At 27.6% G+C, this 15,257-nt stretch overlaps 3 protein-coding genes and 3 long non-coding RNA genes across 7 annotated transcripts; 5 read left to right on the top strand and 1 right to left on the bottom strand.

The window, feature by feature from the left end:
* The first annotated feature begins 726 nt into the window (after positions 1-726).
* Positions 727-6,693, top strand: kel (kelch protein). 2 transcript variants are annotated; one of them, XM_086916571.1, is made up of 10 exons: positions 727-779; positions 1,758-1,843; positions 2,005-2,151; positions 2,294-2,698; positions 2,798-3,051; positions 3,150-3,377; positions 3,460-3,632; positions 3,797-3,937; positions 3,998-4,253; positions 4,413-6,693. In XM_086916571.1, exons 2-10 carry the CDS (start codon positions 1,773-1,775, stop codon positions 4,601-4,603), a joined length of 1,866 nt encoding a protein of 621 aa, XP_086772697.1. In that variant the 5' UTR covers positions 727-779; positions 1,758-1,772; the 3' UTR covers positions 4,604-6,693. The 2 variants fall into 2 exon arrangements, with proteins under 2 accessions (XP_086772697.1, XP_086772696.1); XM_086916570.1 differs by lacking the exon at positions 727-779 and having other exon boundaries at positions 1,411-1,843.
* On the top strand, positions 4,814-7,696 carry LOC147656171 (uncharacterized). The gene has a single exon (XM_086916574.1). The coding sequence runs from the start codon at positions 4,814-4,816 to the stop codon at positions 6,200-6,202; it is 1,389 nt and encodes a 462-aa protein (XP_086772700.1). The 3' UTR covers positions 6,203-7,696.
* Positions 7,697-7,986: 290 nt separating this feature from the next.
* Positions 7,987-9,070, top strand: LOC147656170 (uncharacterized). The gene is made up of 2 exons (XR_015294958.1): positions 7,987-8,768; positions 8,853-9,070. It is a non-coding gene; the product is annotated as an uncharacterized LOC147656170 (long non-coding RNA).
* Positions 9,071-9,075: 5 nt separating this feature from the next.
* On the bottom strand, positions 9,076-11,399 carry LOC100872926 (uncharacterized; the record flags this gene model as incomplete). Its single annotated transcript, XM_012485108.3, has 2 exons — positions 9,076-9,576; positions 11,108-11,399. Coding segments are annotated over 2 exons (471 nt in total), but the record flags the coding sequence as incomplete, so codon positions are not given.
* A 250-nt stretch (positions 11,400-11,649) lies between these two features.
* LOC147656169 (uncharacterized) lies at positions 11,650-12,502 on the top strand. Its single transcript, XR_015294956.1, has 2 exons — positions 11,650-11,960; positions 12,119-12,502. It is a non-coding gene; the product is annotated as an uncharacterized LOC147656169 (long non-coding RNA).
* Positions 12,503-12,977: 475 nt separating this feature from the next.
* On the top strand, positions 12,978-13,690 carry LOC105735147 (uncharacterized). The gene is made up of 4 exons (XR_015294959.1): positions 12,978-13,106; positions 13,211-13,312; positions 13,452-13,474; positions 13,555-13,690. It is a non-coding gene; the product is annotated as an uncharacterized LOC105735147 (long non-coding RNA).
* Positions 13,691-15,257: the final 1,567 nt, after the last annotated feature.

The raw sequence follows: 15,257 nt of genomic DNA, 5'->3' as shown, positions 1-15,257 counted from the left end.
CTATATAGTTCCACTAATAGTTTAACTATAATATAACATGATACTGTTAAAAACTAAAATTGTTAATTACCAATAATTTTGTTTTTATATCTTTTCTATTGAAAAAATTTAGTATAGTTAAGAAAAGTATACAGATTAACATAAACATATATAATTATATATGCTTAAATATTATAATCTGTATATATAATCAATATACAATATGCACTTTAAAAAATTAATTATTATTATTATTACTTATACACTCAACACATATTTGATTAGAAAATTTGTAATAAATTCAATATAAATACATATTTATGTTTCAATTTTCAAATAAATTTCAACAAATTCACTAGAAAACTTACATTATAGTTTATATTTATAATATAATATCATAAACAATGTATAGAATAGATGTAATATCTTATGAAATTTTATATTATGTGTTCTGAAATACCGACTTTAAAAAAAAAGTGTTTTTTACGCCCTCTATGATTTATTATTAGATTTTATTGAAACTTATTGAAACGATATTCTATCCATTTTTCTTATATAAAAACGTATAATGTTTATTTACATAAATATATATTTATTTTTTAATATTTAAATATTTTGTATTAAAATATTTGAAATCTATTAACAATTACTTGCGTAGTTATCGATATAGTCCAATACACGTGACTTTACTCGTCGAGCTACGCGTATCAAATGAGAAGAAACAGTTTCGATTCGACCGCTGTAGTGTTTACATGGAGGAAATTTGCGCGCGTTTAATATTATATATAATTTAAAATTATGTAAAAATTTCACGTTTGTAATACACATTTTATTCACAAGTCTTTTAAATATGTCTATTTTTAAGATTTTTTACACTTTTTTTAAATAATATTACACACATTTGCGTTTTATAAAATAATATATATTATTAATAGTTTAGAAGAGAATATAATATATATATATATATATATAAAATTTTGTTTTTGCTACAAAATGTCAAAATTTATTATTTATCTTAGTTATTTATCATTATAGCGTCTATATTGATATTTTTCCAGCCTTTAAAATTAAATACGCGCAATTAATTACTAATCTATGATAAAAAAATTATTTTTTCAAAATTAAATGATAATCTGCATAAATAAAAATAAAAATTAAATAAATTAAAACAATTCAATTAATCGCAATAAAAAAATAAACTCAAAATATATTATATTTATATTATATTTATTATATTTGCATTTCATTTTTTTCATTTTTACTTTCCTATTATATTAATTTTTCTATATAATTTCTATATAATTTTTTATTATGCATATATTACATATATACATCTGATTAGTAAATCGTTTAATAATGATAATAAATAAATATTAAATAAAAATTTAAAGACACAAAAATTCATATATAGATGTCGACACCAACGTGTGTTTTTCCTTAACGAAACTATTAAAAGTAGCAAATGACATTCAAGAATTGAATAAGAAAGTTTGTTTCTAGTGATTGTATTCTTTACTAGAATATTATTATTGGTACTTTTGTAATTATAGTTTCTTATATTATTTCGTGGATTTAATATCATGTAATATGTATTTGTAAATGTTTTCCATTTCGGTGCACGGAGCCGATAAAATCAGTAGCGTCATTTTCGTTTTTTTCAACTGATTTTACATTCGATAATGATTGTTCAACTCGATGAACCGATATTTGTGCAAAAGAATTGGATCTTTATTACCTGTCATTAATTCAGGTTAATTTTTTCTCTTAACTTTATTAAGTGTCACATAATTGAAATGGAGTCAGCAAATCAGAATCAGGTACAAAGTGCCTCTAACAATGCTGATACTTCTGAAAACAAGGGAAGGTAAAATTATATTACATATAATTTACATACATATTTTTTTAATTATTATTTTTTAATTTGTATAATTTTGTGATATATTTTTCATCATTTGATTTATTAATATATTTATTTTGTTTTTATCATTTTTTTGAATTGATGAATTTTTTATTATTTTTTTCTAGTTGTTTATTACTTCGATATGCTAGTCAAAATTCATTGGACGAAAGTTCACAAAAGCACATACCCCGTGAGAGTGGAAAAGATAAACCACCATATAGAAATCATCATCATACAAATCGGGCATTTGATGTTATTAATGAAATGAGAAAGTAAGAAACATTTAATATTTGTTTTGTTGTGTTAATTTAAAATAATATTGAAAATATCCAAAAAAAAGAGAATTATATCAGAGTCTTTTTTTGGATTTTCCATATCATGTTCAGAATATAATATAATGTAATTATTTATTAGGAAAAATTTATTATGTGATGTAATCTTGGTGGCAGATGGAGGTTTAGAAGTACCTGCTCATAAAATGGTTCTGGCTGCATGTAGTCCTTATTTTTATGCTATGTTTACCAGTTTTGAGGAAAGAGATCAAGAAAGAATAACATTACAAGGTGTAGATTATTCTGCACTTGAATTATTGGTAGATTATGTATATTCTGCAGAAGTTCATGTCACTGAAGATAATGTACAAGTGTTGTTACCAGCTGCAAATCTTTTACAATTAACTGATGTCCGTGATGCATGTTGTGATTTTTTACAAGCTCAACTACATCCATCAAATTGTTTAGGAATTCGTGCATTTGCTGACCTTCATAGTTGTTTAGAGTTATTGTCACATGCTGATAGTTATATTGAACAACATTTTTCGTAAGAGATTACAATATCTTTATATAATATTATTGTATATTTTTACATTACGATTAATACATTTTTTATATCTAATTAAAAATCTCATTATATATACAGAGAAGTAGTGGACGGAGAAGAATTTTTGACATTAGCACCACAGCAAGTAGCTAAATTAATTTGCAGTGATCGCTTAATGGTCCCCTCAGAAGAAAAAGTGTTTGAATGTGTAATATCATGGGTGCATCATGATTTGGAAAAAAGACAAGCTCATTTAGCACAATTAATGGAACATGTACGCTTACCTTTATTATCCCAAGAATATTTAGTACAACGTGTGGAAGAAGAACCACTTCTTAAAGCAAATTTACAATGTAAACAAATAATAAAATAAACATAAGTCATATATAAAATTATAACATACTTAATAATTTAATAAAATAAATATAATATATTTTTTTCATTTATGTAGGTAAAGATTTTTTGATTGAAGCTTTGAAATATCATTTACTTAAAGGAGAACAAAAGTCATTATTCAAAACACCTCGTACAAAACCTAGACAACCAAGAGGTTTACCAAAAGTGTTATTAGTTGTTGGAGGACAGGCTCCAAAAGCAATTAGAAGTGTAGAATGTTATGATTTCAAAGAAGAAAAATGGTATCAAGTATCTGAATTACCTACGCGTCGTTGTAGAGCTGGTAAATAATGTTTATATTTTAGATAAAATTTTTATAATGCAATTTTTTTATAAATTTATTGCATTATTTTTGTAATATATAGGTTTATCCGTCCTCGGTGGTCGTGTATATGCTGTTGGTGGATTTAATGGATCTCTTAGAGTACGAACAGTAGATATTTATGATGCAGCTACAGATCAATGGTCACCTTGTCCAGAAATGGAAGCAAGAAGATCAACACTTGGTGTAGCAGTCCTTGGAAATTGCATATATGCTGTATGTAATTTATTTTTTTATTTCATTTTTTTTTTATATTATATTTATTAAACTATATTTATGTGCAAAATTATATATAATATATAATAAATCTATTTTATCTTATTTTATTAAAATCATTCTACTATAAAGTATTTAAAAAAATATATTAAAAAAAAAAATAGGTTGGTGGATTTGATGGATCAACTGGTCTTAATTCTGCTGAAGTTTATGATCCAAGAACTCATGAATGGAGGTTTATTGCACCAATGTCAACACGTAGAAGTAGTGTTGGAGTGGGAGTTGTTAAGGGATTACTATATGCTGTAAGTTTGAAATAATGCAATTATAAAAAATTATTAAACATTCATTCAAAATTATTATAGGTTGGTGGCTATGATGGAGTATCTAGACAATGTTTATCTAGTGTTGAATGTTACAATCCAGAAAAAGATCAATGGAAACCTGTGCCTGATATGTCTGCACGTCGAAGTGGCGCCGGAGTTGGAGTTTTAGATGGAATTCTATATGCTGTAGGAGGACATGATGGCCCATTAGTCAGAAAAAGTGTAGAAGCTTTCAATCCAGATACTAATCAATGGACTCCAGTTAGTGATATGGCTCTTTGTCGTAGAAATGCTGGTAAATAATGTTATTTTTATTGAAATTACAATGATAATAATAGTATAAAAAAATAGATGTAAAAGTAATAGAAATTATCTCTCTTGAAAAATAAATGATCAAAAATGCAGCTTAAATTTTTTTTAGAAATAATAATATAATAAAAATCAATATTTTTAGGTGTTGTTGCATTAAATGGTCTTTTATATGTGGTTGGTGGTGACGATGGTTCATCGAGTTTGGCATCTGTAGAAGTATATTCTCCAAGAACGGATACTTGGACAACTCTTCCAACTTGTATGGGAATTGGTCGTAGTTATGCCGGAGTAGCAATAATCGATAAACCAATGCCATCTACAACATCGATGTGAGGATTGCAATCCGCTGGGCATATATCAGAGCAGAATATAGACCCGGGTGCCGAAATATCGGATCAATCACGGGAAGCCGGGCCCAGCGGTGTGCAAGTCCAGAATCCAGACCAAAATGTACTTCAGCAATATCGTGGTGCTGGGCATAATTGTCAAGGTTCACGTTGTGTATGTCAGCGGTATGAAAATGGTGAAGTGGCAGCTGCGGTCATGAACAATAGAAATAATCAAGAAAGAGATGATAGCTATCAAAATGTAGGTCGTGGTTCACGAGGCTTCCAAAATCGTCCTGGTGGTTCGATACAGATGCACTCAAATCTCAATCCAAATTATCAAAATCCAGTGGATTTAGTCCATAATTATAATCGTAATCGACAGTTACAAGAACCGGAAGAAAATATTTATGAAAGACTGGATAACGATGATGACGATAATACTGAAAATAATAACGAGGTTGCTCATAATGAGTCCACAGTTCAAAATAATCAAAACAATGTGGATGATCACACATACGAAAGAATAGATGATCGATATTCTTATAGTAGTAGAACGTATCCTCGTTGTTATAAATATCATATTTTAAATCATTATATTCCAAATTTTTTAAATGAAATGGAAGGCAGAAATCAATATGATCAACCAAGACAATTGTATCTAGATTCGTCACGATTATCTAACCAATTTTGCCAGAATAGATTAGGTAGACTAGGTCGTAACTGTTTTTCGACTGAAAACATTGCTTATGCGTCAACTGGACGTGCCATTTATCCGCTTGGTTACAATTGTATGTGTTCGTTTTGCAGACATATAGATACGAGATATTTATGTCATCATTGCCATAACTTGCATAACAGATTACGTTATCAAGATGGATTTGCAAGTAATTCTAGACATTATATATATCAATTACCAAGAAATTGTAGATGCCCTTTTTGCCGTGGTGAATATTCTTATATAAAACTGCCTGCTTGTCGACCTACCGAATCTTTGAGAATGGAATGCCATTGTAGAAATCCTAATAATTGTACTTGCAGATCAAAAGTTTTATCTAATTCTAATTCTGCCGCTCAATTTAGTAAATATCTTGATTGGATAAGTAGAGGCAGTCCATCAGTTAATAATCCACTTTATGCAACAGTTCATATTGGTAGACCTTGTGTTTCAGCTCTTGGAAATACAAGTAGTGCAGGAAATTCATCCAGCAGCGCAGATCCTGGCGCTTCGACTTCAAATATGTCAGTTCCTGTATCTACAATCAATGAACCTAGTACATCATCAAATATTAGATCAATCTTTTCATCGCACAATTCTTCAACTTCACATCCTTCCGTTTGTTCTGCTAACCGTTCAACAGAACGTCAACATACGTGTGATGATTCTTGTATCAGAAATCAGAGTGGAAGCGTTACTGGTATTTGTCAATTTCTTGGTAGATGTGAAAGAGCAGAATGTAATCATAGTAGATTATCTGTGCATTGGTGGTTTGTAAATAGATGGTTACCAGCTTGGAATCCTCATTTTGATAGGAATATGGACACTGTTCCTCCAATGGAGGAAGAATCTCGAGAGCAACAAGAAAGTGATAGTGATGATACTTAATTTCAAAATTTTTGTTTTATAGTATTCTTTGTATTATTAAAAAACAAAAATATTATTTAATATTTTGATCTATAAATTTTCATCAAATATTTTTTATTTGGTTTTATTGGTTTTTTTATAAATATTATTATTATTACGCTTAAATTGATCATAATTATAATTAAATAATATTATATTTTGTGATATAAAATTAAAAAATATATTCTATGTGCAATTAATATGATAATATTTTGATTATAGTATATTTAATTTTTCATTTGTTATTCATTTTTTTCAAGAATATAAGAAAATTATAATTAGAAATTAAAATTAAAATCTTCATTTTAAATTATAAATTATTTGTTGAATTTTTATGAATATATAAAGACAATTTATGCATGTATTGACAATAAAATTGCTTTATATGTGTATTAATAATTTAAGATACTGTATATAAATTTCAGTCATATATTTAGAAATAATAAATAGGCTAGATATAGCAATAATCAAAATTTTATATTTTATTTCATTTATAAAACTTTGTACGATCATGGAAACTAATTCGATAAATAATTTTCAACTAATCTACAAATAAAAAATTAATTATATGTATTTTATCAAATAATTTAGAAATTGTGTTCTATATACAGATATATATATATATATACGTTAGAATATATAGAATCTTAAGAGTATAAGAATTGTATAAAAATTGTAATTTTTATAATTCAATTTCATATATGTACCTTCTTTGGGCATCATTGAGCCAAAGAGAGAATGCTTTTGTCATATTTTTCAATTTTAGTAATTAAGATTTTTCGAAACAAAGCACAAATGCATTCTTTCAGAAACTAGAAAAAATTTAAAAAAAATTAAGATTATATATTATTTTTAGGAAGCGTTTTATAATTACTATTGCGATAGAATACGTTAATCATAATAAGTTTTAATTTAAATTCGATAGTGTAAATATAAATTTATAACGATTATTGTTCATAAAAAAATGACGTTAAAAATCGATTAGAATTTTTATACACACGATTTTATCTTGAAAATATCTATTATGTTAATAAAAATTATGTATGAATCAGTATTATTGTCCTTGTAAAGTTTTACTTTCTCAAGTGATTTGATTGATTGGTTAAGTTTAAAGATTGTTCAATATGAATTTATATATTCATATTGGAAGAAGTATTGAATTTAATAAAATAGAATGTAATATTTAAACTTTTAAAAGGACAATTTCACACATATCTTTGAATATGTTATAACTTAGAAATTAATCGTTAAGTAGGATGTAACATTTTTGCGCCTAAAATATTATAAGGAAACGTATTCGTTTAATTTTTTGAATTATAATGTAAGAAAACCTGATAGATTTACGAAATGTTTATTTTTTCTATTTAATAATTAATAATTACGATGACAAACGTTCAATTAAATAAAATATATTATATAAAATTTTATGTAAAATTTTTTCGAACATCATAAACATAAAAAATTTAAATATTCAAATTATTTCTAAGTTTTTTTCAAATTAAAAAATCCAATAATTAATATTTAATATAATTATTTAATAAAATATTTAATAAATTTTTTTTTGTATTATAAAATAGAGAAAATAAAACCAATAGTATAAAAATATATATATCGTTAAATAAGTAAAGATATTTTTTAAAATACATTTATTCTGCATATAATAAAAAATATAAATTATAATTCTGTTTTTTCTTCTAACATTGTCATAATGTTATGATTAAGATTGTGAGCGGCATAATATATCGGGTTCAAATTGTAATACAATTAGTATACGTCGTGGCGCTTTTGCAAGAGCAGTAAATATGTCTCTACAATCGATTATACATCCTACACCCACTTTAAGAAAAGTTGATCACTCCCCCATAAGCGAAGGCCAACTGCTATCACTTTGGTTTTACAATGGTCCCTAATATCGACGTATTGTTACATTTAGCTAAATATCTAATTTATTTTATCGAAACTAAAACTGAATGAAGAAATCGAATGTAAATTTATTTACATAGGCATATGCGCAATATTGTTCACAATTAAATAAATCGATTTAAGCAAATCGATTTTAATACATATAAACATTTATAGTTAAGCAAAAATTTCTTCGAGGAATCGAACCAAATGTCATTCGAGGTGTGGTCGTTGGTGACATTTCTAACTTAAAGTTATTGTGAATTTGCGCGTTAAGTGTCGTGAAGAAAATTTATGCGCCCTGATGACAATGTTTTAGGAACGTCGATTCATAGTGGTCATTTTAAGGAAAATCGTCCCTTTGTGTACAAGCAACGAATGTGATCTACAAAAACGAATATTTCGCGTTGTCACAGGACCAACGTATTGTAAATGGTGAAACGACGATAAACGCTATTGTGTTCCTGCGGTGTAGAGTATAGTACATGGTTAAGAGAACTTTATCTTAACACCACGGGTATTCAAGTATCACGGGTGTGGTTCTCATGGCCAGACGCACTCAGATACGACGATATTTTGTTCGAATAATGGCTTAACCCTTTCTGCATCGAGAATCTGACGTTTATTTTCAGTAACAATTGCATTTGTTTGTGTCTGTTCGCTTATTTTTATTTTCAATTTATTTATTTGGCAAATATCGTTATTCTAATTTTAAATTTGTTGTTTTCAGATCGTTTGGGATATGTAAAATTTGGGGAAAAATTATATATTAAAATTGTATGGAAATTATTGTCTAATTTATTTCAATGGAAAATATATTAAAGGAAATATAAAACAAATTTTTAATTTTTATTATACTAATATAACAAATATTTATTTAATGACTGAAAGAAAGGTAACAAAGAATCAAATGAATTTTACTTAATAAACTTTTCAAAGATTTTACAATTATCGTATTTTCAATCGATATATTTTTAAATATTTTTAATTAAAAATTTACATTGGAAAACATTACATACACAAACGGTTACTTAGCCAGTGTTTAAAATTAAAGCGAAGAGAAAGGCTACGTTCACCTTTTCTCTGATATTGATAATATTTGCATTCCGATCAGTAATCAAATTTTATGTTCAATCTCGCATGTGAGCCGTCTTTTAAAATCACATATATATCACGATCATTCTAAAAATTTACCTTACGATAAGTTGATTTTTATATTCTCATTATCCAAGAACGAGACATCGGTAGGATGTGATACTGAACGATAATCGAACATCATACTTTCTGAACATGAATGTTTGATATCTGTAGCAAAAGAGAAGTACAAATCTCTTGCATCAGAATTGTTAATTCATTATGATCGATGGTCGGAATGATACTTGAAGTATGTGGGCGTTGGTCCTTGTCACCTTCGAATTCCAGTCTCAAATAAACCGAAAAAAGTAAACCATTTACTGTGAACAAAATAAAAAAACAACAGGAAGAATTGATTAATCATATGAAATGTTCTTTCAGAGTTTCGCTTTATCGTATATTAAATTTCTTATAGATCTTGAGCATTACATATATTTAAAATATATTTGAAATAAAAATATTGCAACAATCGAAATAATGACGTTTCATAATATGCATAAATTTGATATTTATTTCAGTATATCGTCGAATAGAAGTTTTGAATTGACTATATCTTATTAATGATAAGGATCAATTGTTATTCTATGGAGGAGTTAAACAGATCCTTATGCATTCATTCAAATCAATCTCAAAGGATGACAAAAGATCCTATAGATGTTGAATAATAATTTATCACTACCGTTACGCGTGCATAACCATGCGTGAATCACGGAATTGTCGTGCAAGTGTAACCAAGAAATTACGAAATCTAGCTTTGTGCCACGTATATCCCTTCTTTTTATTCTCTTTTAATGAGGGTTTTGTTCCGGCTACATTTATAATGTTTTATAGTTCATTTAATTGTATTAAGAAAAATCCGAGATTTATATTATATTATAAGTTTATACATATTTTTAATTATTTTGTTATTCGAATTAATTATTTTTTAAGGATTAAATTAATCCTTAATCCTGATTCTAATTTTTTTTTTTTTGGATTTTAGAGAGAAAAGAAGCTAAGTATTTTGTTAATAAATATAATTCAATCAAAAATATCTATATTCTAAAATTATAAACAAATCAAGACTTATAATGATATGCATTTATATGTATATTGGTAACATTTTTTTTTAATATACTTATGCGTTTCTTTACCTTTCTTAGTCTAGAATTTGTGAAAAAATCTAAACAAAATATAAATCTATTATTTGAAATATTTACATAATTTATCAAATATATATTCACGTCATGTTTGTGTAATTTATGTACCAATTTTGGTAATAAAATTTTACAAGTTCGATATAGGTTATGTAACACCAGTCAAATTAAGAATAATTATATATCCATTTTTAATATTTATTTCAAAAAGATATCAGAAAATATATTTTTTCTAAGCATATCTCACGTATCGAATCGAAAATATATAGAATCGATAACATCATAACTCATTTATGAATTTGTTTGAACGGAAAATTAAAAATTGATCCGTCTTGGGTGGTTTCGTTATGTATTTTGCAGAGAATAAAAGTTATGTAATTCTTTACGTAAAGAGAACGAGATCTTTTAAGATACATCTTTACAAACGAGTTTAACACACTCAGAGATCCGAATTTGTTCTCTTTTATATATATATATATATATATATATATATATATATATATATATATATATATATTATTACAAAATAATAAAACAAAATTTATATTGACAATATATGATAAAGATAATAAAGTCAAATCATTTTAATCTACATAAATTTAATTACAATTTATGTTTTTCCCATGACATTCATAATTTAATTACGATTCGATATAAGTTACAAAATAATTCATAATTTAAATATTATTTAAATTTCTAGAATTTTACCTGTCACCACGTATCTGCGTTATACATCGGATGGAAAGTGGTCGCAATAATTCTCGATCTTGTTCAGAGGCTTCCTTCTTCCAAGGGTAAGGAAAGGTGTTTGCACGTGTCCCTCGTACTACGTTATATTGCAACCGTTTGCACTCGTTCATTGTTGATTGCACAAGGAACCGAGTATACCTATCACGGGCCTTTGCACAGCAGGCATCTGGTCCGCTTTCAAGCTTTTCTACGGGGTTACACCACTTTGTGTAACGATATACGCGCACTCTTGCCTCCGACCATTTGCTCTTGACGTTTGTCCATCAATTTCTTGTCACACATGACTATCTCTTTCAATATCGACGATAAATATAAATTAATCGATCCTTTGGTGTAAAAAAATTAGGAAGGATTAAAATAATAATTATGTGTTTGTTACGAGAAAAAAAATTACAAAATTAAAATGATAGTTTTATTTTTTTATCGTAATAATTTTCATGACAAGTCTAACCTCAATTTCAGGTCAGTCGGATAAATTATTTTACTTAACTGATTACGGGCGATGCTAATTTGTTTTTTTTAATGAACACGAATATTATAATAGAATTATCGATTATCGAACAAATAAAAAAATACACGATTGAAAATAATTTTAATTCGCATTATTATTGCATTAAAGGAAAAATTCAAGATTATTGATATTAATCATTTCGTCTGGTGATAAGAAAAAGATATCATAAAAATTTTCAATGCATTATTATTTTGAATTATACTCAATATTATATTATATTATAATTCTATGTTAGAACTTTCATTAAATCATATATTAAAATGTTACAGTAAACAAAAATTCAAGATTACCATTACCAATTATTTAGGTAAGAAAAAAGAGTCAACAAAGGAAAGATTCATATTTTTAATCTGCATTACTATTAAATACTAATTAGATCAGAATGTTGTACTAGAATATCATTGATATTAATTATCATTTTATAGAACGATGAGAAAAAAATTCATTCTTTTAATTGTTTTACAGATTCTGAGAGAATAGTAATGAGTTGATAATTGTAATAATGAAACAGGATTGTAATACGGTATGCGTCAAGTGCATCGAAAACGTCAGAACTAGGAACGTGCATGCCGCGTGAATCGACACACGCCAGTGAACCCGAAGAAAAGACTGACAATGAAAGGGGGTCAGATCTGTGGTACACGCGCAATATGGGATAATTTTGTACTGTTTACTCTTTAATTTCCTATTGTTCGTTTAAATGAGAAATTAAAAACGTATTCGATAAAACGTTCGTGAAAACTCGAATGTTATTTCGCATAATTTCGGGGAGAAGAAATGGAATATTTGTAAATGGATTAATTTAATCCAAATATTTCGTGTACGATTAATTATAATTCAATATCATAATCAAGGTTTTCCATTATTTCTGCGACACGTTTTTTAAAATCTTTGCAATCGAAATGTAAGATAAACCACAGGATCGCATTGACACATATGCGGCTTTTCAGTAAAAAACTCGCTTATAGCAAAAATTTCTACGTTGCACAATATCATTGATATAAAGTGATAAGATAAGTTAAATTTAATTTAAATTTAATAATACACACACAAATTTCATGTATACACTGTTTTAATTCTAAGATAGATTTGAGATAAGAATAGAATACTTTAAAAAAAAAAAAAAGTTATAAATAGTTGGGTTAAAAAAATTCTGAGCAACCTTTGAAATATTTAATCCAGTTTCATTTCATTAGAGTGAAAAAAATTAATCTCGTAAATAATCTGCATGATTAATATAGTAATGTTTTTTATGTGTTCACAGCTTCCTGCAACGAACATGCCTAAGGCAGATAAAATCCTTGTAGAGTGGGTGGAGCAGAAATTGACAGGAAGTTGTTTAGTCGTCGTCGTCGTTCCAAGTCGATGTTTATCGATCTTTCTTTGATAGCGTGAGTGACGATAAAATTAATTATATTCCTCGAAACAAAAGCGGAATACAACGGTTGCAAAGGTGAGATTTAAAAAGTCTATTTTTAAAATTCATTAATTTCATTTATTCTTGGAGATTATATCTTTGTGATTTTTGTCAATTGTTCTTATTTTATTTCATTTTAGATAATTTGATGCGGATATGGGTTAAGATGTAAGACAATGGAGATATGTTAAATTTTTTTTCACGTCGTATGTCTTTCTTCTGCGTGGAAAATTTTGTTTCAGGTATAAAGAGGGTGAATCATTAAGTTTTACCAGGATTGTGTAATAATCTATTTTTAAAATTCATTAATTTCATTAATTTATTCTTGGAGATCATATCTTTGTGATTTTTGCCAATTGTTCTTATTTTATTTCATTTTAGATAACTTGCGGATATGGGTTAAGGTAAATAAGACAATGAGAATATGTTAAATTTTTTTTTCACATCGTATGTCTTTCTCATACCTGAAAAATTTTTGTTTCAGGTATAAAGTTCGAGATAAAGTGCATATATTCATACAAACAAATCGAATGTGCCAACGCAGAAATTACGATCAAACGGATAATTATACGATTCGTATGAAAACGATTATTGTGACATTTTGCACAGAGTTTGAAAGAAAAAAAGAAAAAAGAAGTAAGCTCATTAAGTTTCGAATTCAAATTTTCATTCCTAAGTAATATTAGCAATTATCATTATCAATCTTCTTTAAACAACTTCTTCAAGCAACTCGACACCATGTATGAACAGCATTGAGACCTGACTAAAGATACATTTCCTTGAACGCATATTCACGTTTAATTCATGTTTCTCAATCCAGCTTGGAAAATTTAACTGATTAGAAATAGCACACAAAGGCATAAAGGTTTAATCAATTCCATTAACAATGGAAATGATTGAATTTTTTTTATATTTTGTTAAAATTCTGTACAACTTAAATTTTTTTCTATTGATATTCTAAAAAATTTCAAAGAATGGCTTCAATTTCAAAACCTTTGAGAGATTTGAAAGGAAGAATACTACTCTGTTCAAAAAGTTAGCACATCAACAAATTTCCTTTCAAATCAATGGTGTCCTCTTCAAAATGGTCTCCTTGCTGAATACATACTTTTGTTCCATTGCTCAAAGAAATGTTGGAAATCTTCTTGTGAAATTTTTTTCACGGTTTCAATATCCACGCGTCGTCTTTTCATCCATTTTGTAAACGATTGCTGCCTTCAAAACACTCTTTTCACACACTTGTTTCAACGTATCAACCATTAGTTTTAGTTTTCTCGAGTTTGAAGAGAAATTTCGCATTAATTCTTTGAAATGATCACAAAAAGAAAATGAAAGAAATATTAATACATTAATGGATATTAAAACTTTGGACTTTGCAAAATTTAATCTTCTAAATTCATAGATAAGATCTTCCTTGCAGAAAAAAAAAAGAAAGAAGAATTTCAATCATTCGATTAACTTTTTGAACAGAGAATCTAGCGTACGTGGATCATGCAGAAGGTGAACGTAGGTGGGCCTCTTGGAGATTCCGATACAGTTATACTCGTTCCACGTGTAAAGAAATGAAAGGTTCCGGAACGCGATGCATCTAGGGATTCGAGAGGAGAAGGCACACTCTCGTGATAAAAATGTCTTCCTCTCTCGAGCAGAGGAGAGCCGACGATGGGAGGAGAGGATGAGAGATGGTTGTAACGATGCTAAGCACGTGATAGGATTGTGATAATTGCGATACGGTTCCAGTTTGTACGATATGTTTCCATCCATCCATCTTTCTTCTTCTTTTTCTTCTTCTTCTTCTTCTTTTAACTAGATTTCTAGTCGTGGAATCTTTACTCGTGTTGAATGGTGGTAACGAAGCGTGAGATCGAATTGCGAGATGGATGTAAACGAGAGAGGTGAATTGCAGGTTTGGCTGGAAGGAAAGAGGTGATTTGAAACGGACCGATTACTTTTAAATGGCGTAATGGATGTGATTCGAACGCTTTGTACGAGAGTAATGGAATAATAACAATTGATAATGATGATTCTTAGAGATTTCTTAGAGATTTATAAAATCTTGAACTGATTTTCTTATTCATTGTTTTGTCAAGTCAAGGCGAGTATGAAATTTCGTTCTTTTTCTATTCAGATATTCCTCTTCTTTTTTCTTAATTGAATTCTGAAAATGAGAAAAGTTTGTAGATAATA

This window comes from Apis florea, unplaced genomic scaffold (genome assembly GCF_048593485.1).
Source record: "Apis florea isolate Af1SG1 unplaced genomic scaffold, ASM4859348v1 contig_3802_pilon, whole genome shotgun sequence".
NCBI classification, from domain to species: domain Eukaryota; kingdom Metazoa; phylum Arthropoda; class Insecta; order Hymenoptera; family Apidae; genus Apis; species Apis florea.
This window is presented reverse-complemented; position numbering and strand designations above follow the sequence as displayed.